This window comes from Mastacembelus armatus, chromosome 6, assembly GCF_900324485.2.
Source record: "Mastacembelus armatus chromosome 6, fMasArm1.2, whole genome shotgun sequence".
Lineage (NCBI taxonomy): Eukaryota > Metazoa > Chordata > Actinopteri > Synbranchiformes > Mastacembelidae > Mastacembelus > Mastacembelus armatus.
In genome coordinates, this window is record NC_046638.1 from 13,092,403 (window position 1) to 13,115,767 (window position 23,365).

Below are 23,365 nucleotides of genomic sequence, written 5' to 3' on the forward strand. Positions count from 1 at the left end.
ACATTTACATCGATCATTATGCCTACCTGCCTAATACTGTACACATTAGTCAATACAGCAGTAGGCTGGCACTTTTGACCCTCTGCAACTCACTGCACATCTTCTGTTGATCTGTTTGCTTTCATAGTCTGTCAGGAAGAGCACGTATTTGTCCACCATTCATCTGCAACCGGGAAAAGTTAAGAGATTTTTTCTTTTTTTAATTCAACGTTCTCCCAACTCTTGTCCTACCACCACTACAGCCACTTAATGTTTCTCTTCATAGAGTCCAGCATACATTATTTCAAACATTGCAATGAAGATTCAAACAAGATGGGATTTTTTTTTAAAGCTTAAATGAGATTTGAAAATGTATTTGAGAGTAGGTTTGACAAGTTTTAGTGGGTACTAATCCAAGTCCTTCATCTCAAAAAACAGTAAGTAAAATATAAAAGATGTATAATTATTATTATATAATAGTAATATATTAATATAAAGTATAATTATTGGCCAGTGATCAGAAAATCTAGAAGTTCAGCTCTTAGAGGGAGAGACAGAGACTGAACATGTGGGGGGATGAATAAAGTATCTATCTATCTATCTATCTACCAAGCATTATATTAAATGACAAAGAATATTCAAACATAAAACAATACACTAAATGGTGGAATGACAATTCACAGAAATGTTTTTAGTTCAGTCCATTCCGAAAAACTCAAAAGTTACTAAGTTCACATAAAGGCACATACACAAACTTAAGTTGGAAAAACAATATCATCCACAGTTCAAAAGACCCATAATCAAGTCGCAGACAAATTCAGTCCTGGGAAGTGATCTGTGGAAAATAAAGCTGGAGTGAAGGTGGTGTGTGTGTGTGTGTGAGATTGTCCATTGGCTGTAGAAAATGAAGCTGAGTGGGCAAAGAGTTTTTTCTGGGCTGTGTGGATCTCCCTACCAGTCAGGTAGGAGAAGTAGCTATTTTCTGAAGTAAAAATCTAGGCCCTAGGCCTGCTCCATTAGCTCGCCATCGGGGTCAAAAACCTGGCCAGTTCCGCAATTTGTACAACACACAGCGGTTGGGAAGCGGTTGTGACATGGTAGACGGCTCCTGCAGCAACAACAGTCATGGTGCCACATGGAACAGCGCTCCATTGTTTGAGAGGGGGCCCATTTCACTGTTGCACTGTTAAACACGGATGATGAGGGCATAGCTGTATGATTGACAGTGAAGGTGGAGCGGACAGACAAGAAAACAACGAGCCAAAAAAATTAGAACAGTTCCAAAACTGACACAGCTGACACAGAAAAACTTGTGCCAAAAAGAGGAGCTGTGTCTATTGTTTGGAGGTAGGCCTACAAAAAATGCAACCTCAAACAAATGACTATTTTTGCAAATGTCAGGCTAAAGTTGTCGATGTAGGTGGCAACACAAACAATTTGCTCCACCACCTTAGACGCACACATATCTTGGAATATGAAGAATGCAAGAAACTTAAGGCGTTCTGCATCAGGTAACACTGGAAAGGAGAAAGGATGGTGCTTGAAGATGCGTTTGCTAAAGGGTAAGCCTAAGACCAAAAAAGCAAATGGTGGATTGAGATCAATCAGTACCTGAACCTAAATGTAAACTAACACTCTCCCTGACTACAATTCAAATGGAAATAATAATGTCGTTAGCAGTCTCCTCCTCTCAAAATACCCATGATTTAAGCAGTGACTCAGAGACCTTTTAAAGCCTTGACATATGAAAACGTTCAGCTCCTTCAAAATTCTCACGAAGCAGCTCTGACCAATGAGAGAACAGTTGGTTTGGGCATGACATTTGTTTACACCTTTGGACCAGGTGGGATTGTTACCCTGTGAACACAAATGACCAAAAAGAAAAATGCAACAATGCATCTTTTTAGTTCCCTGATTCTGCAAATGAGCCACAGGTGTGAATACAATCAGCTCTTCCTGTCCAGTTTCCTTTCTAAGCTCAACCACAAGAACCTAAAAACCTAACAGGTTAACCAAGCTCTCTGTATTTACAAGAATTAAATAAAGTTAGACTTTTAAGAAAGGAAGATGGTAGGTTTAAAGGAAAACAAATAAAAAAATGAACATAAAAAACGTACAGAAAAATAATTATATTTTTTACATACAGTATCTACAATGTGTGAACTATTGCAGTAGAATGCAATGATTTAACAATGGTCTTGATGTGCAAAACACAACCTTTCAGAAATATCACACAACTTTGTTCGTTAGGTTATGTACTGTATTCTGAAACTACTATTATATAAAATGATAACACAGTCCATTTCTTGATTTCCTTCTGCATGTTTCTTGTCATCCATCATCAGCTCTTCCTGGTGTTATGATGGTAAGAAGATGCTCCTGTTTCTCAACCCTGCTTCATGTCATATTAATGTTCTTCATTGACTTACCACTCTTGATTTCAAAACTTTTTTTCAGCAGTGTCAACATCTGTGGTCATCATACTGGAGAGGGTTTTCTCCTGATCATCTTACTTTACTAATCTATAAGAAGTTAATTAACAAAATTAATTCAGTAGTTTGCTATTGCCTTCAAAATCCCATAACCTTAGAAAAAACCCTTATCATTAGAATATGACAGCGCTGTCCAGGTACACCGTGGACAGGTCACCAGTCCATCACAGGGTCACATATAGATGGACAACCTCACACACTCACACTCACTCCTTTGGGCAATTTAGAATCAACAATCAACCTCCTGACATACATGTTTTTGGACTGTGGGAGAAAATCGGAGTACCCGGAAAAATCCCAGACAAGCACAGGGAGAACATGCAAATTCCACACAGACAGACCCCTGCCAGGTATCAATCAGGAACCTTCATGCTGTGAGGCAACAGTTCTAAGCACCAACCCATCGTGCTGCCCCACAGTTGTACCAAAATATTTTGTATTTTTTCACATGCTTTACGTTCACATTCACATTACTTTCTTACAGTTAGTTTGCGATATGCTTTTCCCATTGGTCAATTACACTTTTTGGGGGACACTTTAGGCTAGGTGAAATTAGAGTACATTTTAGGTTGGCTTGCAACACTCATGTCATGGTGAGCCCACTTGTGAGCCCACCATCCCTCCGGTACAATCTGAGCAGCTCCTCCTGTCTAACAACGGAAGAGGTTGGAGCTGAGCTCAGGAGACTTCGGCCAGGGAAGGCAGCAAGACCAGATGGAGTTTGTCCAAGGTTTCTGAGGGACTGTGCAGGACAACTAGCTGTCCCTCTTCAGAGGCTCTTTAACATGAGCCTTCGGTTAGAAAAAGTCCCGGTGCTGTGGAAGACTTCTTGTCTAATGCTGGTGCCCAAAATAGACAGGAGAGGGAGACTGCAGACCTTCAAGTACCTGGGGGTGGTATTGGATTAAAAACTAGAGTGGCCTGCCAAGGTGGATGCAGTGTACAGGAAAAGGCAGAGCCACCTCTTCAGTTTCCACAGTGTCTGCAGGAGGAGACTCCAGAACTGAGAGGTTGAGGAGATCCTTTGTCCCCACAGCCATTATACTTTTTAACATTAATACATTGATATTGTATAAAGTAAAATATTTTGTGTAAAGTAAATATAAGAGCTGCTGGACGATCTGAATTTCCCCCATGGGAGATGAATAAAGTGGGCTCACCATGAGTGTTGCAAACACACCTATAAATGTATTGTAATTTCTTATCAGAAATTCTAGTTTGTACTTTCAAGAATCTGAAATACATTGTAATTTTTCTCCCTTTCCAGCTTCAATCAATGTATTGTACAAAAAAAAAAAGATCAAGAAAATTTTATATCCAATTTATTTTGAAGACGGTCAGAAAAACTTTTTCTAAGACTATTCAAAGTGACTTTGTCAAAAAGAAGAGTAAATCTGGTTTCAATTGAAGTTGGATGTAAGCAAGACATACTTTAAAAAGAACTTTTTTAATTTACATTACATACAAGTAAATACAGGGTTATTATATGTAGTAGAATATCATTTGGATTTTGTTTCAGCCTTGAACCAGTCCAGAACATTTTCTTTGTTCTCTGCAACCCATTTTATGTTGGCAATAGTTCTCTCGATGGACTGATCCACTGCCAGCGTACCAGAGCCAAAACCAACCTGTGCATTATCAGCCTTGAACTGCTTCAGCTGAAAGAACAAACATCACATTAATAGTGAGGAAGTACAGTTTGAAGTACAACAGCAAAAACATGAGGATTAGCAAAAGTACAATTGTCAGTCAACACAGACATACTAGAGTGATTTATTTAGAGAACTGAGAGCCCCTTTTGTTACCCTTTCTAAACTTTTTGTTTGCACATGCAGTTCAAAATATGAATGCTGGCAGATTTACTGCTCTAAGTCTTTTTAATTGACATCCTGATTTCAAACAGTCAGGAAAACACAGGTTCCTAATTTCAGTTTTGCCTTCCAAGTCCTAGTCCTTGTCAGCTTACTACCCACAACCAGCCCTGTCACAGTACATAACCTATACCAACTTGTATATACATTTTCCATGTTGTTGTCAGGTCTCCTGCATATGTCATATCCCAGTCCATATTTTTCTATTCAGTCATTATTGTTTGTTTTTGGACTATGTTTGTATAAGTAAATCCGGTTAAAATGTAAAGAAATACTGTAGAGAATTGTGTCTCAAATATCTAACCTGTTGAAGTTCAAATTCAGTTGAAAAACGCTTGGTGACTCCATTGATGAGGTTGGAGAAGGAGAATGAGCCACCACCGTACCTGTGAGTGAAAACAAAGCAGAGACAGATTAGGGCCATTTGTATGCAAATAGCAAAGGTTAAGCCTCTTCTGTTCACTCACAATTAGACTAATATTTGTGAAATTATCTGTATTTGTACAAGGCATAGTAAATCAAAGAGATATTTCAAAGAAGGCTTAGGTTGTAAATGAAATATATAGCTATTAATTGTTTTTTTATTTTCTTTCTTTCGGCTGCTCCCATTAGAGTTTGCCACAGTGGATCAATTGATTCACATACTGATTTGGCACAAATTTTATGCCGGGTGCCCTTCCACATGCAACTCTACTTATTTACTATGGCTTGGGACCCACACTAAGACTGTACTGGCTTGTGCAACCTCAGTGGCTGAGTCTGATGGCCCTTGGTCTTCTCAGGCTGTCTCCCATCCAAGTACTAATCAGGCTTGGTCTTGCTTAGCTTCCAAGATATATATATATAGATATATATATCTATATATATAATTCAAGTGTATGTATATATATATATATATATATATATATAATATTATATTATTATATTACCATTGGAATGAGGTGTATTTGGTACCACCCAGGCAGTTTTATGATCTATAACAGTGATTTATACTCGATTTATATAATCTATATAACAGATTTATAATAATCTTTTAATGACTAAAAAGCCCATTTCAGGTTTTACCTGATTTGGTAAGAACATTGGTAAGTTGAGATATAAATTTGGGTCAATTATGCACAGTAAATTTTATGGGTTATAAGCAACAAATTTGTTGCCTTGTCTCATGTTACATGGGAATACAGTGATGTTAGCAACTAAAACTGTTTTGGTTTACTTACTGATGAAAAATATATGACCATTGTGCCCTGACAAAGTCCCACGCTAGAGACTGCCCAATGACATTGTTAGCAATGTAGACAATAGTAGAGGTGGCATCCTGTTTTCGGATCATGTTTGGATCCAGAGTGTACTCCAGGTATCTAAAAGGTACAAGCAGAGCAGCAGGCACAGTATATACAGTATGTGTGTATTAGTCAGTAAGTTTCAGTTAAGTGCAACAATATACTGTAATAATTTATACAAGACTGTTTGTGAGCAGACCTGTTGAGTAGCCAGGGTTGCTTCGTGCATGCCATGGCAGAGCGGAGTTTCTCTGCTTCAGTAGCAATGCTGGCATTCTTAAACTGTAACCAAGCAAACTCCCACTCTTCAGCGCCACCTGCTGCAATGGCATTGCAGTACATTATGGCACGGAGATTTGGGTGGATACTGAAGAAAGATGACATTTTTAGTAGTTTAATATTCCATAGATGATGGACATACGGTTGCACTTGAATTACCATAGAATCATTAAAATAAAATTTGGGGGATGATGGGATGATATGTACACTCACTGGTTTTTGTTTGTCTCCATCCACTGATTGAACCATAACTTGGCCAGATTTTGGCATTCTTCGAGACCTGTCCTGCAAGCTAGGCTGATAGCATTCACCTGATTATACCTGAAGGAAGGAGAAACAGGAAAAAGAATGATTGTCAGTAGAAGCCAGGAAAAAATGGGTATGGGAACACAGGAAGGAAGAAAAATGTGTGTCGCAGTGTTTTAGAAAAAGCGAGAACAATAACATGTGACTGATCTTTATTATTAAAGGCTATGAAGTAGGCCTTTAATGTAGACTAAAATGTGATTTTATCTGGAAAAGGATAATCTAATTTGGCTTGGCCCTTTTTACTTTATTTCACAGCTGTTAAAACTGATGTGTAACTCTCTAATTTGCAAGTATCATGTTTTTTATTGTCTTTGTTGTAAAGTATGAGGCCAGCAGAGGCTTTTGTGTCTCTCTCTACTCACTGGTCCATATGTCCATCGGGTACCTTACTCCAGTTTCCAGTCATGTTCTTGTAGTATTCAAAGAGAGGAGTTACCTGTTTCCTCAGATAATCCTAAAAGACAGAGCCAAGGAAATGAGATAATTCCATGAAGGCTAGAACAATCAAAAAATTATTATTTTTTATTTTTATGTTGATGGATTTGGCTGAACGAAAGTACACCTGCATGGGACCATAAACCTCGCTGCGGTCAAACATTAGGTAGAAGAATTCGAGGTTGTTCATGCTCGACTGCCAGGGAATATAGTCTCTCTCATTGTTCAGATACTTGGTGGTATTGAGGGCCAGCACTGTAGGGATGATCTTTGCCCTGTGGGGTTACAAAATTGTGAAAATAAACAGGATATCCCAAAGTTCTACATCTTATCACTTATTAATAGTCTGAAGTTTTCTCAGTTTTACCCCTAAAAATACTGCCAAAATGGCTGTGTACCTTTGTAAATTTACTGCAGCTAATGAGTCATTATACCTGGCAGTATGCGTGCCCTGCTGGCAATGCTGTGTAATAGTAATACACGACTAATTTTATGTGTGTTGTATGAGTATGTTGCTATCTGGCCTGTCTTTTGACTTTACTAAAAATAATAAGTTCAAAGTATCATTTCTACATTTCAGTAAAACAGATGTTTTTTTCTTCACTACTATCATTATCCGTTTATTATTATGTTAGTGGGACTTACCTGGCCAAGTTGAAAGCATCGTCCACTAGCTGAGCTCTGTTAAGCACTGGAATAAGCTTGGAAAACAAGAGAAATATGGATGTCGCTATTACTAAAAAATTTCACAACATGTTCATAGGATATATGATGATATATATTATCATCATATATTAGACAGCTGCATCTTACCTGATGACTGGTGCTCAGGCAATTTAGCAGTCTGTCCCAGTTACCCTGGTCATAGTTGACTCTGTAGTAACCCACAACATTAAGGTTGGCCAGCAGCCAGTCAGACCCTGAGATCTTCATTGCATCATTTGTGGCTAAAGAAGAAAGAGATATCTGAATATATCTGAGACCACTGAAAAGTAAACACTTTCAGTAACTAACCCTACAGCAACATGATGATGGGGTAATGGAATGGAAAAAGCCACAGTATAAAAGTGAGACTGACCAGCTTTCAAAAGTAAGCACACAACCAATGTTTGCATGTAAAAAAATATCCCATCACTATTGTTAAGAGAGGATAGATTGTATCCATATGCTGAACAAAAGTATAATACTCAGAATACTGGTTCTGATACTGTTCATAAGAAACCTTTTTTCAGTATAAACAGTGTCTTCAAAATTCTGAGACAAAGATGCTTACATAATTTCAGTGAAGACTGTGGGACAAAGCTCTGAAGCTCGACAGTAGGTTTAGAGGTGGCCTACATGTATTGGTATGCCCACCTGCTGCACCATTTCAGAAATGTATTACACCTTTATCAACTCACTTTGGAGAGCCCACACCAAACGTTTTTGTAATTTTTCTGAAGGTGGTATATGAGAAGTAACAAAACTGAGTTCCTAGGTAGGAGTGGTTGTGAGGGTTTTGAGGATGAGATATATCCATGATCTAAAGATAAAGCCCAGTTTGCTATATTAGCTGGAGGCAACCTGTTTGCTAGGATGTACCTTACCCCTGCAAGTAGAATGGTTATCCATGCTTTTATATTGACCTGATTTGACCATTACACTACCCTTTATGTTGGTGTTGGACCTCCACTGACTTACTATCAATATATTGATTAAAACATAGCTCATGTGTACAAAATACTGGTGCAATTTGGTATAACACCTTAAGCTTGATACTGACACTGAGTAGATCTTACTGAGTTACTACTGCAATTAACATTTCTCAGACTACTTTTATTGTGAAGGGCTTGGGTAATGATGATCTGTTACAAATACATTACACGGACGCTCTCTACGTATAGAAGTATATCAATAATAGATGGTTTTAAAGAGCACAAACCTAATTTTAAGCACCACTGTCTTTCACCTGAAAAGAGCTGGGATAGGCTCCTGCAGATCCCCATGACCGTAAATAGGAATAAGTGGGTATAGATAATGGATGGATGGAATCTATTACTAGAGCTATTACTACAAACCCATTTATGAAAGGCTGATGTTAGTGACTGGAACAGAACACTGGCATTATAAATGTAATAATAGTGGACACATATAAACATTTTTAGTGTTAAATTAACACTCTCAGAGTTGATTTAACACTGGTAAATTGTTAGGTTTTACTTACTTTTAAGACTAAGTAGCATGGTGGTGCAGAATTTGCCTTTGTCCAAATATTTTTTTCACAAAATTACCCCTGAGCCCTTGTAACCTACAGGAACTATGTCATTTAATTGACATATAACATGACCGATCTACTGTATGTTGCCCTCTGTGGACTATATTTCAGAAAAAAAAAAACCTTAATTGTGTTGCTTGGATGTGTGTGTATGTCCTGTTGCTGCTTGTGAGTCAAAATTGGTAGACAAATTATCACTTGCTCAGGACCCACAACACCTGGAGGACTACAAATTGTATGCTCAAATCTTATTCTAAGCTTGACAATCCATACCTGTGCACTCAATAATGCTGACTTACAGACTGACTAGTACTGAAAATGAGATTTTTTCCGCTTTTAAAACATTTGTTGTTGAAATACTTCTACATAGATGGTTGAAAATATGTATCTTGTTTTGTTTGGATAATGAAAAAAAACACACACCAATCGTATGTGTGCAAATAATCAAGGCAAAATTTCACTTTTGTCGATATCCTACTTGATTCTTTCTCCAGCCATTGTGGTGTCTGCTCAACTCCAGTTTTCATCCATTTGATTGGAACAATCCACGTGTACCTGCAAAAATATAAATATATGAATAAATCTATATATAATTTAGTTTTTGTTAAGCTATTATGCATTTTAAGAACTAGAAAATGTGATTTTACAATGAGTAGAAAAAAGAAAATCTTACTTTTAAACATTACTTTTTTAACATTACTTTTAAATTATATTAGCATTTAAAGTTTAGAAAAGGTAATAATATTACTACAAAAGTAGTAATAATAGGTCTTTAGATTCACAAGCAGAAGTACCAGTAAAAGTAGTAATGGTAAAGTGGGCTGTAATGCCATAATGATATATGTAATAAAATAAAATAAAAAATAAATAAATAAATAATAAAAGCCTGCACTTGCGGTGCTGGAGCCCTAAAAAGAAACATCTTCACTGGTCTAGTTGATTAGAAGCATGGATGAACAGCAGTGTACATACTTGAAGGGAGAGGGAGGTATGCCTTCAGAGTCAGGATCCAAGAGAAAATGCTGCTGGGCTATGCTGCCAGTATTAGTATTTATGGTAACCACAGGAAAGCCCATCTGCAGCACCCAGGTGTTCATGATGTTATGGACAGTATCAGGAAGTTGCATATCACTAGCATTAACAGCCTGTGGACCGGACAAAACAGAGAAAAATAGTACGTAACAGCACTTAGGTTGGAACTAGAGGTTTTTTTGGTCAAAACTTTAGAAAAATGTTGAAATGTGAAGTGAAAAGAACATGCCATTTGCAGATGATTCCAAAGGTCTTTATAGACTGCATTTCCAAATGCAAATTCAGCCAGGTAGGTCTGCAAAAAATAGAGAAAAAATAACAGAGAGAGATGCTATGTTGAACCAGGACTTGAGTAAAATCATTTCTGTTTCAGATTTTTAAAAAAAAGCAAAATAGAGAAAAATTAAAAAGTAAGGAAATCCAGGTACTTTGGTTTCGTCCCACAGTCCAAAAACATGTATGTCAGGTTGATTGGTGACTCTAAATTGCCCATAGGAGTGAGTGTGAGTGTGTGAGGTTGTTTGTCTTTGTGTCTATATGTGGCCCTGTGATGGACTGGTGACCTGTCCAGGGTGTACCCCTGCCTTTCACCCAAAGAGAGCTGGGATAGGCTCCAGCAGATCCCTGTGACCCTGGTTAAGGAATAAGTGGGTATAGAAAATGGATGGATGGATGGATGGATGGAAATCAAAGTCTGCAATGTGGATGAAGCAGTCCACCCCATTCTAGACCACAGACTCTAATGAACAACTCTTTTTAGTACAGCATACTGTACAGTATATTTATAGTAATTGTGGCAGTTATTTGAAGTTCTCAGTGGTTTTCTCACCTACAAATGTGCTTATAAGTTTACATACCCCTGGCACAGTTTAAGAAATATTGGCCATTTTTTTGCAAAAAATAACTGAACACGCAGAACCGCTGCCTTTTTAAAATCATATTGCCAATACTAACTATACTATCTGACCACTTCTAAAGAAAAGTTTTCTGCACGATCATGCCTGTAGACTTGTGACTTGGACTTGGAGATCGTCTAGTTCCAAAAATGAGGATTTAAGACTCACCTGCAATGAGACTTGATTCGAAATCTTTTAATCTTTTAAAAATTGTCCAGTGTTTTTCACATTTTGCCAGGAGTATGTAAATTTATGAGCACCACTGTTTTTGATGACACACCACCCATCTGAAAGCTATGATGCTCATACTGCATTTCAAAAGCCTCACTGCTATGGGATGTTTTTCACATAAATGTTTGAATGACCCCCTTACCGTGAGTCCCATTGTGAAGACGTCTTCAGTTAGAAAATCTGACAACATCCGCAAAACTGATGCTCCCTAAGGAGGAGAAAACAAAATGAAACAATTTTCACCATCAGTTTAAGGATCTGTGTTTAAGGGATATCATGTGAAATATTCACAAAAAAGGCAAACATAAATGAATTAATCTTAAAATGAGAGATGGGTCCAAATGATGAATCCCACAAAGTGAGTTACTGAATGGAATGACTTGGTTGAAGGTAAAGGCTAGGGTTATGGTTAGGTTAGGGTTAAGCAAGTTGTGGTTACAGTTAAAGTCAAGGTAAGAAATATATATAAAGAGAAATGTGTGTGCATATATGTGTGTATGTACTGTATGTGTGTGTGTGAGGGTGTGTGTGTATGTGTGTGTGTGTGTGTATACTATGTTTTACACTGTGCACACTGTAGAGACTGAAACCTGTTTACAGTAACGTGGGGACTCAGCTTCCTTGTGAGGACAAAATCTAGGTAAATTGCTGAATTTTAAAGAGACAACTTGGTTTACAGGTAGGGTGATGTTTGGGTTAGGGTTAGTTTAAGGGTTACGGCTATAAGTTTTGTGTGTGTGTGTGTGTGTGTGTGTGTATGTTTGGTTACCTTGCTGTATGAAATAGCATCAAACAGCTCACTGATCTGTGCTGGTTTCTGGATGTCTTCTTCTTTGGAGGACAAAGGATGAGAAGAGGCCAGGGCATCAACAGCAAACACCCTATGAATATCACTGAGCACGATGAGGTCTTTCTGTTATCAGACAAATACGACAGTGTGCTCAAAGCTCCAGCAAATGCTCATCACTCACCTAAGTGACACTCTTTTGAATATAGTTAGATTGTTAGTTGAGTCCATGAAGTGGTCCTTACCACATTCCAGTCAGGTTCAGCCTCATGTGCTCCCAAGTACTCAACATAGGATGCAAAGCCTTCATTCAGCCACAAGTCATTCCACCACCTCAGTGTCACCAGGTTACCAAACCACTAGAAGATTAGCACAGAGAAGAGGTGTCAATGCCAAGAAAAACTAACCATAGCTCTTTACAGATTCCTGCCTGTAGACTTGTGACTTGGACTTGGAGATAGTCTAGTGCAAAAAATGAGGATTTAAGACTCGCCTGCAATGAGACCTGATTTGAAATTTGCCATCATAAAAAGTTGAATGAATTAAAAGAGAATAACCACTTAGCTTTGATTTCATGCTATTCTAAATTATTTTTCAATCTGATTTTAGAGCCTAGGCTTCACTAGATCCTTGTGACCCTGATTAGGAATAAGCAGGTATATATAATGGATGGATCCATGGATGGATGGATTTTAGAACCTATTATAATATCCAGCACGAGTTAGAATAGTGACAACCACAAGATAGACCTGGTGAATTCATACAGTTTGCAGTGTAGCAACCTAACCATATGAGCCAGCTCATGAGAGATGATGGTAGCAATCCTCTCCTTGTTGGAGTTGGAGGAGAACGCTTCATCATAGAGGAGTGCTGTCTCTCTATACGTTATCAGACCCCAGTTCTCCATTGCGCCAGCATTAAAGTCTGGTAGAGCGATTTGATCTGCATTAGGAGGGAAGGAGAATAGAAATGATTTATGATTAACTACTGCTCATAAATTGTCTAAAGTTCACTGCATAAGTGTTAAAAGATGATCTGGAGAGAGGATCACCTAGGATAATGAACGTGGGGATTTGATGCAGTACCAAAATCAAGAAAATGCAGTTTATCAGTTCACCAATAAAGTACCGTAGAAGTAAAAGTGACACTGATACTGATGTTATCAGGTTTTTTCTGTTAATGATTGATACTGTACATGATTATCCTTTTCCCTATTATAAAAAAGAGCTGACAAACAAAACTGAAAATACAATTATCTCTGTGGTTATCAGATAAATGATAAGAACAGCTGTTTTACTGGAACTGGCAGCAAATGTTTCACTCTATAAAATAAAGAATGTGTGGGGTTGACCATTAAAATGGCAATGGCCACATGATGACTAAAACTACTGACCACTGAGGGAATTGGAACAGTTAAATTAAAGGATCAAAGGTTGTAATCACAAAAATTAGCCCGCTGGATCAGCAACTGTAGCTAACTGAGCAAGGATCTCTTTTATTATCAGGACAACTGGCTAACTTATTCTGTATGTCTTTAAACCAGATTAATTAATTTCTAAGTCATCATGTGGGGTAGACTTACCAGATTTAGGAAGAGGGTAGCTGGAATTGTAATATTTCTCAAAGAACTTAAGGATTGGTCCAGTTATGTTAAGTGCATACTCTCCTTGTTTAGCAGCAATAGCAGGCTTCCGGGCAAAGATACGGATCTAAATCCACATCACACAATAAACACAATTAGAGACATCACACTACATTATTCTCCACATTTCTGTTCAGTGGGATATTGTTATCAGGAACCACCAAATCTCTGTGGTTTCACACTGATATCACCTTCTTAATTGTGTGATATTAAAGCATTTTAATACATTTGCTGCAGTACTACTGCAACAGAGTGCATTTCAATGAATATTTAATTACATGGTCATGGCCATGGTTGTCTCACTCTAAAATATGAGTATTAATCAAAATGGACAACAATCACTTGGACAAAGTAAAAGACAGGACTTCTGTTTTTCTTGAACGGACAAAGACTGTGCTGTTTGTAAAGAATGTGGATACCTAGGGATTCGTGGGGGTAGATGAGGGGATAACCAACTTGAAAATGATTCACTTTATTACTAACAATAGCAGAGTGTGTATCTTTAATCTTTGAATTTGGAAAGCTCTTAAATGTTTGTTATTAATAGAGACAAATTATTAGGATCCAACAAATACAAATGGCTTACAAATTCCATAAGAAAGCATTCATGACAAAATCTGTCAGTTACCAGAACTCCATCAATGGTGTTGCTGATGAAGGAAAAGTCGCTGACTATAAATGCCAGCAAGTAGGTGGACATTTTCTTAGTTGGGTGAAAAACAGTCTTCTGCACACTAAGGCCATCAAGGGTGACGCTGCTGGATTCTGTAAAGAAATGTTTAATTTAACAAAATAAAAACATTATTTAAATGAATTTTGATTATTATTATTATGTATTTAGATTATTTATTTACTTAAATGTTTTTATAAATTTGAAAGGTTTTGACTAGGCTTTTCTCCTAGTTCAAATTGGACATTTTTGGTAAGCATACAACTTCTAAATTTCTGAATTTTCCTAACAACCCCTGAATTTTCCTTTGGGGATGAAAAAAAATTTATCTCATCTAATCTTTATCTCATTAACTTCCTGCTACACACAGCTGAGTTCACCACAAATTCAAGTCCAGGTCCAGTATTGTTTTCCTTATTTATTCAATTGAGTTAGTCTGAAATGCTGATCTGCCTAACTTGTCCATTTATCTTTGGAATGCAACTAACCTTTTTCCTCACTATTGGACAAGGCCACAGTTCCACTGTCATGGATCAAAGTGATGTAGAAAACAGCTTTCATTGCTGGCTCATCAAAACAGGGGAAAGCCTTCCTGGCATCTGTTGGCTGCATCTGAGTTGTAGCAACAACCCTGAAAGGAAACATAAATTTTGGGGTTTAGGTAACGAGCACATCAGTCTTACGAAATGCATGAACTTTTAAGAACTGGCAGGTTAAGTGTAAGTCAGTTTAAATATTTGTGCGTCTATAGGCCCAGATTTCTTTATATTAGAATAAAGGCTGGAAATACTGCTAGCCTAATGCAAACATAATCAAATCTACTTCAGGTTCCTTGTGACCAACACTGGAAACATGTAACTATTTTACACCTTTTAGTATTCAATGAACTCAGTATTCTGTGTATTCTTTAAAGATCAATTTGAGCTAAAATTATACTGAAAATTATTTCTGCAGCGGAATATAAAATGGGTTTAATGGGTTTACTGGATTCAAGAGCTACTGGTGTTGAATATTCTCTGAAACATAAAATTGTAATGCATTTTATATATATTTTTTTCAAATTCAGACTGTGAACTTTACAGCAAATGTACATACTTTTTCACTCCATCCTCTATGTACTCGCTCCTATAAAAGCCTCCCAGGTCATCAGCCAGCTCTCCAGTGAAGTCCGTGTGGAGGATGTACATTTCACCTTTAGCCAGTTTACCATCCAGCTGTAGGACCAGGTACTGAGTGACATTCTGGAGCCAGGAAGATTTGACTGAAGGGGCTGTGACTACGGGATTCACTGAGGTGAGCGTTGCTAAGTGGCTATTCTGTCTGGTGTAGTTCAGCTTATTGGAGTGGATAAGAATCACGTCAGTCTCCTCAGCACACTCAAACTCCACAGTGGACTGACCTAAAACAATATGAGGTAACTTAAATTGTAAGAAACATCAGCTTTACCCAACCCCAACTCTTGAAGTTAATTTTCCTGACTGTAGAAACTGACAAAGGTGGTGGTGATACAATCTTTGACTTAATACACATGGTTTTAGAGAAATGGTTAAAATGTCACAGCACAGTGTCTGTTACTGAAGGTTCACAATGAAATTCTACTCTTGTTGGATAATAGGAAACTAGTATTACTTGCATTTTTAGATTTCACAGCTGCATTAGACACTGTAGATCCCAGACTTCTTAATTCTCACTGTAGTGAGCTTGCAGGGACTTAGAGCACTGCATTGCACTGCAGTTTAGGTCTGTATATGTTCTCATTGGGCTTTATTTATTGGTCAACATCTTTTTATACAGCTGAGTGACTAAATTATGACTAAAACTAAAGACTACAACAAAATGCAAATTAGCAGTCAGGAGAAACCCAAAGACAAATCTCTGCAAGCATGTATTCATACCTCTTGTTGTTTTTATATTATGCCCTTTCAAAGATGTAACTTTGTCAGTTTCCATCTATCTCCACACCCTTTCTTCTCAAAGGAATGATGTCAAACTCCTTCTCTTTTGATTTTTTTAATAAGTGAAGGCACCTACTTTATATAAACAAAAAAAACATCTGGTTCCAGATGATCATAAATTTCTATCACATAAAGTCTTACCAGTGAAGATGTAGAGTCCAGTTGCTGGATCTGCAGTCAGTCGCGGCCAGAGGGTGACATTATAGTAGTGGGGTACCAAACTCTTGGGTAGTCGATATTTGTCCCAAAGTTCGCTAGAGGGGGCAGGTGTAACAGGGGGAGTTAATGTTGTTCCTCCATCTGTTGGCAAGACATTATTATTATTATTATTTTTAGCCTTTTCCTGTGAGTAAACAACAGAAAGAGCTATTATAGCAGCTAGGGCCCCTGCACCCAGAATGACAGCCACTATCCCAACAGTCTTACTAATGTAGAAACCTTTCCCCATGCTGTCTAGCTGTACTGGAGCCCTACACTGAGACAATGCACAGAATGGTGGAAGTCAAACCTCTATATGTAGCACCTCCCACCCATTCACTGTACCAAGTGATACATTAACAGTGTGACTGTAGATACCCACCTCACCTGGTGAAGACAAAACGGGCTTTGTCAGATAGCTCTAAAATAATGTTAATATCCTGGACATAAGCTAAATAATTCTTCAAGAATGAAAATAGGGATAGGTCTAGCTTACAGCTAAATTCTTGTATTCTAATTATTCCAACTAAAATGGTGGGTTTATTATGAAAATAATGTAAACTTCAGGGTTAAATCATCAAGGCTAAACACTCATTGAAAAATTGCATGTACAATATTTATTAATAAGCTTCTCATTTTTCTTCTTCTTCTTTTCATTTAAAGTTAGTATCTGCCTTTGGAAAACCCAATCATAAAATAAGGGTTAGGGTTAAAATTAGCATTACCCTAACCATAATCCTACTCCTGGAAAAAATGTACACATTCAGCTTCCTATATTTGTAGGTGTGAATGTGACTGTAAGTGTTTGTCTCTATGTGTCAGCCCTGTGGTGGATTTGTCCAGAGTGTTACCCACCTCTAGTTAAATGTTAGCTGGGATAAGCTCCTGAGACCCTGGATAGCAGGGTTAAGTGCCACATGATGAATGGATGTTGTTGTTTTTTTTTTTTGACAAATTTTTTGACAAGTGGTCTTTTGTAATTTTCTACTCTCTTGCACCCCAAGAATTTGTATATTAAGCCAACACTGGGTAAATGCAGAAATGGGGCCATAAAGGAAGCCAGGTGCTCTCTTTAAATTAAAAAAATGACATTTACATTTTTACCTACTGCACAAAACATACCTTAGCAAAAGTTATTTTTGTTACTGTTTGTTACTGTTACATGATAATGTTGTTCTCTTCATTCTGTGTTATCTCCAAGTAGTTTATTTCATCTGTCATTGTGTAGTTACATTTTAACAGGGGCCCCCATAATCCTAGCATTTTATGAAATGTACAGCCACATAGCTATAAAGTCATTATGAACAGGAGTGGACAGGAGTTATGAAAGATGAAATCAGTTTGCAACCCTTCCAGTTACTGCAGCTTTCTTTCTCTAAATTAAACTTCTTCCCTTCTTCTTGGTTTGAATCATATTAAAAACTTGTAGAGAAGGTGTTTGCTTTTTATATTGTACTTTGGCAGGGATATACAGCAGGTGATGCAGGTGATTGGACTTATGACACCTTCGATATCGAGCATATAACACTCTCAGCCTGTTATTCAATTTCAAGTCCATTAACCTTCATATAAAATAGCTGGCAACAGTGACTTCCAGTAAGTACTTCCAGTAGCTCTGGATCAGACTGGATAACGAGGAATTTTTGGCCATTCTTCTTTACAGAAGTGATTCAGCTTGGACTTATTAGGATGTTTTGTGTGAACAGCTCTCTTGAGCTCATTCCACAGCATTTCTATGGGGTTAAGGTCTGGATTCTGACTGGGTGACTCCAAAAGGCCAGCTTTCTTTTCTGAAGCCATTCTGTGGTTGATTTAGTGCTTAGAGTCATTGTCTTCCTACCCAGTAGCCAACTAAAGCTTCTAAACGTCCTATCCTGTAGGAAGTTTTGGTAAACTTTCCCCCCTTGATGATGGTCAGTGGTACAGGCCCTAAGACTTAGAAGCAAAATGATGCCCCCTCCACTATACTTCACCTTTAGGATGTTGTGTTGATGTTGATAAGCTGTGCCCTCTTTGCACAATACATAGTGTTCAGTATTCTTTCCAAACAATTCAAATGTTGTTGAATCATCAACCCACAAAACATTTTCCCAGAAGCTTCCTCCATGGTGTTCTGCTATTGACACCCTGCCTGTTCAAAGACACATACGTATGTGAGACTATGTGAACAGAGATGTTTCCAGATCCAGTCATATCTTCAAGCCTTAAGCTATTACTCGTGGCTTCTTCTTTCCCTCATTGAGCATTATATCTCGTGCCTTTGGAGTTATCTTAATGTCACTTAATTTTTCCTCCAACACTGTGAATGTTTAATGGATCTGTTCAATAAATACACAAGAAATTAGAATTGTTGGTGTGTTATCAGCTTAAGCATATTTTGTTTGTATATTGTTGTGACTTAGATAAAGATCAGATCACGTGGTAAATTAATAAAAAAACTAAGAAATCTGAAGGGGTTCACATGCATTTAGGTTAGGTCCTTAGATGTCTGCAGGAAGATGCTGCATGTTTTACTATGGTAACAAGTCTGCTGTTTTATGCTGCAGTCTGCTGGGGAGGCAGCATAAAGCAGAAGAATACAAGGTGGCTGAACACACTGGTGGAAAACGTTGGTTCAGTGACTGGAATGAGGCTGGACTCACTGGAGGCTTTGGAGGGGAAATGATGGAGCAGAGAAGCAGCTGCAGTGGACGACTCACCCCACTGCACTGCAGGACTGTATGATACAGCAGATCCAAAGGATCTACAACACCTTAGCCAATGGAAGATAACTAACCAACATGAGTAAAAGAGTAAAATACCATATTTTCTGTCTGCTTTACCTTGATAACACATTAATAGCTGAAGCCTCAGGCAGTATATGGCTTTTGCGTGGGAAGAATACGTCCAAACAAAGAAGGCTTTAATAGCTTTATAAGTTGATAAGAAAACACATGATGACTGATTCCAGTATATGAGCAAGAAGAGACAGGCTTTACAACAAAACTCCTATCACTGGCCTTGTGTTTATCTCTGTAATGTTCTGATATAGTATCTCTGATCTCTGGTCAAAGGAAAGACATACTCAAGTTCACTGATAATGGAAAATCTTAAGCTTACTGTGAGGTATGGATATAGAGTGTTATATGTTCATGCATTTTCCAAAATATAAACTAGCTTTCCAAATCCTTATTTTTTAATAAAGTTAAAGATATATGAGCTCTGTCATTGTTCATTTTCTTTTTAAAGATTCTGCAAGCAGTTTGTCAAAACCTATAATATAGTCAGTGGTTGACACTATTGCTGCCCGTTGGGTAAAAGTAGAACCATCTAGTGTACAAAGGCTTTTTCAGTCATTTGCACACAAATAAATCCACAAGGCCAGACGGGTTGCTGGCTTTTTTGTTAAAATGCTGTGCTGAGGAACTTACACCATGGTGTCACCTATTTCAGAAGTGTCTTGGTACCTACACTGTATCAGCTCTGTGGAAGAAGTCTATCATAACACCTGTGCCTAAAAGACAATGTGCAACAGTCAACAATCGTTTCCATCCTGTGGCTTTTATGTTTATGAAGTGTTTATGAAGTGAAGTGAGAAATCTGTGGTCTCACTGCTGGAGAAAGAAGTTAATGCTCAATTAGACATTTGTCAGTTTGCCTACAAACAGAATAGGAGCACTGAGGATGCCATTCTGAACATTATACATCTTATTACTAAACATCTTGAAAACACCAAAGCTCTGTGCTCTGTACTGCTGCTCGGCCCATAGGCCGAAACAACAGTAAGAGGTCCTGACCCAAAGGTGCAGGGAAGCGACCATCTCATTCTAAGGGGAAAACTCCAACACCTGGCGGCTGAGCTCTGGAGCTATAAGCAAGCCCACACCAGCCCGCCGCCTCTCACCGCAGGCAGCTCCAGAATAGAAGAGAGTCCAACCCCTCTCAAGGAGTTGGGTTCCAGAGCTCAGGCTATGCGTGGAGGTGAGCCTGACTATCTCTAGTCGGTATCGCTCAACCTCCCGCACAAGCTCAGGTTCCTTCCCCCCCAGCAAGGTGACATTCCATGTCCCTAGAGCCAGTTTCAGAGCCCAGGGATCGGGTCATAGAGGCTCCCGCCTTCAACTACTGCCTGATTCATATTGCACTGGCCATTTATGAATCCTCCTGCGGGTGGTGGGCGGAAACCCAGACCCAACATAGCTTCAACGATCATTCAGACATTCAAACCCTTCCACCACTTTATCGTGGTGGAGGGGTTTGAGGGGATAAGACCATGGGTAACATGAAACCCCAACAGCAATCTGCACACCCTGCTGACTGGCATCCTTTTATACCCTATCACAAGGTACTCCCTCACTACAGGTAACCCTGATTACAAAATTTAAAGCAACAACAAATATTCAAGCCTATTAAATATACATCATCACAATATTTCAGTTTTTAATAAAAATATTTTATGATTAAAACAAATTCATACCATTCCCTATTTCCTAAGGTCTTTTAAGCCTTACCATAAAACTCCTTCCCCCTCACTCAGTTATCCGCTTGGATCCTCCCAGAACCCTATATTGTGTTCATGCCCTCTGGGGACTATTTTGGCTTGAAGATCTTAACAAGGAGACTGCAGACTACACTGAAACACTTGCAGACACCACAAACACATGTTTTTTCCTATTTATAGGACAGGTGCTCCACAGTACTGCCTGAGAGGCACATGTTCCTCTAAACAGGAAACACACACAGTAATCAATAAAATACTTTAAATGTCCAGTGTCCATGCAGTTATTCATCTAAACTGAGGAAATTAATGTGACAAATTCAGTAATGAAGATTAAGTCATTACAGGATTCTACAAAATAGGACTTCATTCTAGAGATGAAGTCCATCTCAAAGGGATGTTGTTTCCAGGATCACAGATTATGTGGAAAGGCCATAGTTTGTCAGGCTGGGTAACTGCACGGGACTGTTTTAGCTCCATTCCTTCACACACTGTACACAGCAGACTTCATATACAATTTTGAGTATTGGAACATTCAGAAGTATTCTGATGATATGCGATTGTTGCATTATCAGGATTGGACAGGAAGAGGAGTACAGAGGTTTGATAAAATCCTTCAGTGACTAGAATCAAAAACTGCCTCCTACTGAACATCTCTAAAACCAAGGAGATGGTAGTGGATTTTTGAAAATCTAAACCCCCTCCTTATCCAGTCAACATCTGTGGTACGGACATTGAAGTGGTGCCTTTCTCAGCAATCAAGGTCGCCGCACAATCAATTAAAACAAAGAATAATAAAATAGACAGGATAAACAAGAGGGCAATATAAAAAGTGGACAATGAGGCAAAAATAGTTTAAAATGAGTTAGGTGACTGGAGTAAGCAGATCTGAGGGAGTGGGAGGAGGTCAGACATATAATGGGGGATGAGCTTATAGATGGCCATGTGCATGTACAGGAGGATTTTGAAGTTGATTCGACACGTGACTGGGAGCCAGTGTAGCTGCTTCAGAGTTGGACAGAGTTCAGAGGAGGAGGTGAGGACAGAGTTAAGACCAAGGTGCTTGTGGAATGTGTGAATTTTTTCATCAAAAAAGGCCTGGGGGTCTGAAAGCAGTATTGAGAAAGGAAAACAGTCTTGGAATTGCCGCTATTTGTACAGATTATGGAAAAATAATAGTTAGATTTGGCTTGAGCAATGCAGTCCTTATAGTGTAATATGTTGTTTTTGTATATGTCTAGTGAGCAGTGAGACCAGTTTTCCTGTAGAGTCACTCAAGCTGTCATTTAGCTTTCATTGTTTGCAGACCAGGAGTAAACCATGGTGCAGAAAGAGCAAAGGAGACAGATTGGTTTTCAGAGGAATGAGAGAATGAAGTACATTTTGTATAGACCGTTGTTGTAGTGAGAAACCAGGTCATCAGGGTTGGGTGAGTTGTGTATGTTCAGGAGGCTGTCAATACCAGAGGAGAGAGTGTAGGGATTTGTAATGGAAAGAGTGAGACTGACATCGGATGACAGAAGCAAGTGACAACTGAATACTCTCACTATTCATTTACGAGTTATCAAGTTTACCTAAATTTCTCTTTGAGGTCCTTCCTTCCTGATGCTGTCAGACTATGAATTGAATTGAATTCTTTACTGTCATTGTAACATGTACAACAAGATTGAGTGTAGACCACTGCAGTGCCCAAGATCAATGGGTATAGAATAAAATTATAGTTAAATGATGTATTTAAAATATAAGCATACATACACACATAACTGTAAGTATATGCAAACCACAAAAGCACACTCAGGTCACTACATTTCCCCAGAGGTGACAGTTGCAGAGATTCCAGAGATATTGCATACCGTACACAACACAACAATTTGTGTATTGCAAAGTTAATGTTTAAGGTGTAACTGTGCTTAATGCTTGAACAACTCTGGGATATATAAGCTATTCTTCAAGTCTATTTGTCCTTGTTTTGCACCGAACACTGGCCCCAGTGGACACAACTCTCTGCATCCCTAGTACACCAAAAACTATAGTTAAATATTCTGTTACTGTTATGGTCCAGATTTGGACTTCATGCCCTGGATTTTTATTTTGAATCTCTTTCCTGGGGTTGCCTGGGCTAACCCCAGGTAATTTTATGTTCATTTGTGTTGATCAGTTTCACCTGTGCCTGCTCTGGCCCTTTGTCTCGCTCCCGATGTGTATTTATACCAGCCCACAGGGCTGAGACTTGTCCCTTTGTTCCCTGCTGGATTGTCCTGTATATCATGCCGCATGTATTGTTGTCTGTGAGCCTGGATGTACACCTGTGTTGCTGCCTGCCTACTGTCTCCTGTCCTGTCTGTTAAGTTGTTCCTTTATGTGAGTTCTTCAATAAAGTCTCTGTTCTGCAACCTTGGGTCCTGGCTAATCACTACGTGCAAACGTGACAATTACACCATAGTGCATTGTTTCCCATTGTTTTATTTTATTTTATTTATATACCTTATAAGTACCTCTACAGTTGTTTTTTTTTTTTAAAGTATTCTTGCTATTTCTTCTATTTCTATATGCTGCAGGAGCATTTGGAATTTCC

At 38.4% G+C, this 23,365-nt stretch overlaps 1 protein-coding gene across 1 annotated transcript; it reads right to left on the bottom strand.

Moving 5' to 3' along the window:
* Positions 1-3,870: 3,870 nt before the first annotated feature.
* Positions 3,871-16,585, bottom strand: LOC113132962 (aminopeptidase N-like). Its single transcript, XM_026311424.1, has 21 exons — positions 16,257-16,585; positions 15,256-15,559; positions 14,649-14,791; positions 14,119-14,255; positions 13,431-13,557; positions 12,636-12,790; positions 12,094-12,207; positions 11,831-11,974; positions 11,204-11,269; positions 10,164-10,229; positions 9,875-10,047; positions 9,381-9,457; positions 7,462-7,595; positions 7,294-7,349; positions 6,776-6,923; positions 6,576-6,667; positions 6,118-6,225; positions 5,825-5,992; positions 5,563-5,703; positions 4,647-4,728; positions 3,871-4,129 (listed from the first exon to the last, which is right to left on the bottom strand). The coding sequence occupies exons 1-21, from the start codon at positions 16,561-16,563 to the stop codon at positions 3,971-3,973; spliced, it is 2,901 nt and encodes a 966-aa protein (XP_026167209.1). The 5' UTR covers positions 16,564-16,585; the 3' UTR covers positions 3,871-3,970.
* Between the last annotated feature and the right edge of the window lie 6,780 nt (positions 16,586-23,365).

Coding starts and splice junctions, on each gene's coding strand:
- LOC113132962 (XM_026311424.1), bottom strand. CDS start 16,563: ATGGGGAAAGGTTTCTACATTAGTAAGACTGTTGGGATAGTGGCTGTC. Junction 14,256..14,648: donor GTCCAATAGTGAGGAAAAAG/GTTAGTTGCATT, acceptor ATTTCTTTACAG/AATCCAGCAGCGTCACCCTT. Junction 6,668..6,775: donor AGGTTTATGGTCCCATGCAG/GTGTACTTTCGT, acceptor TCTGTCTTTTAG/GATTATCTGAGGAAACAGGT.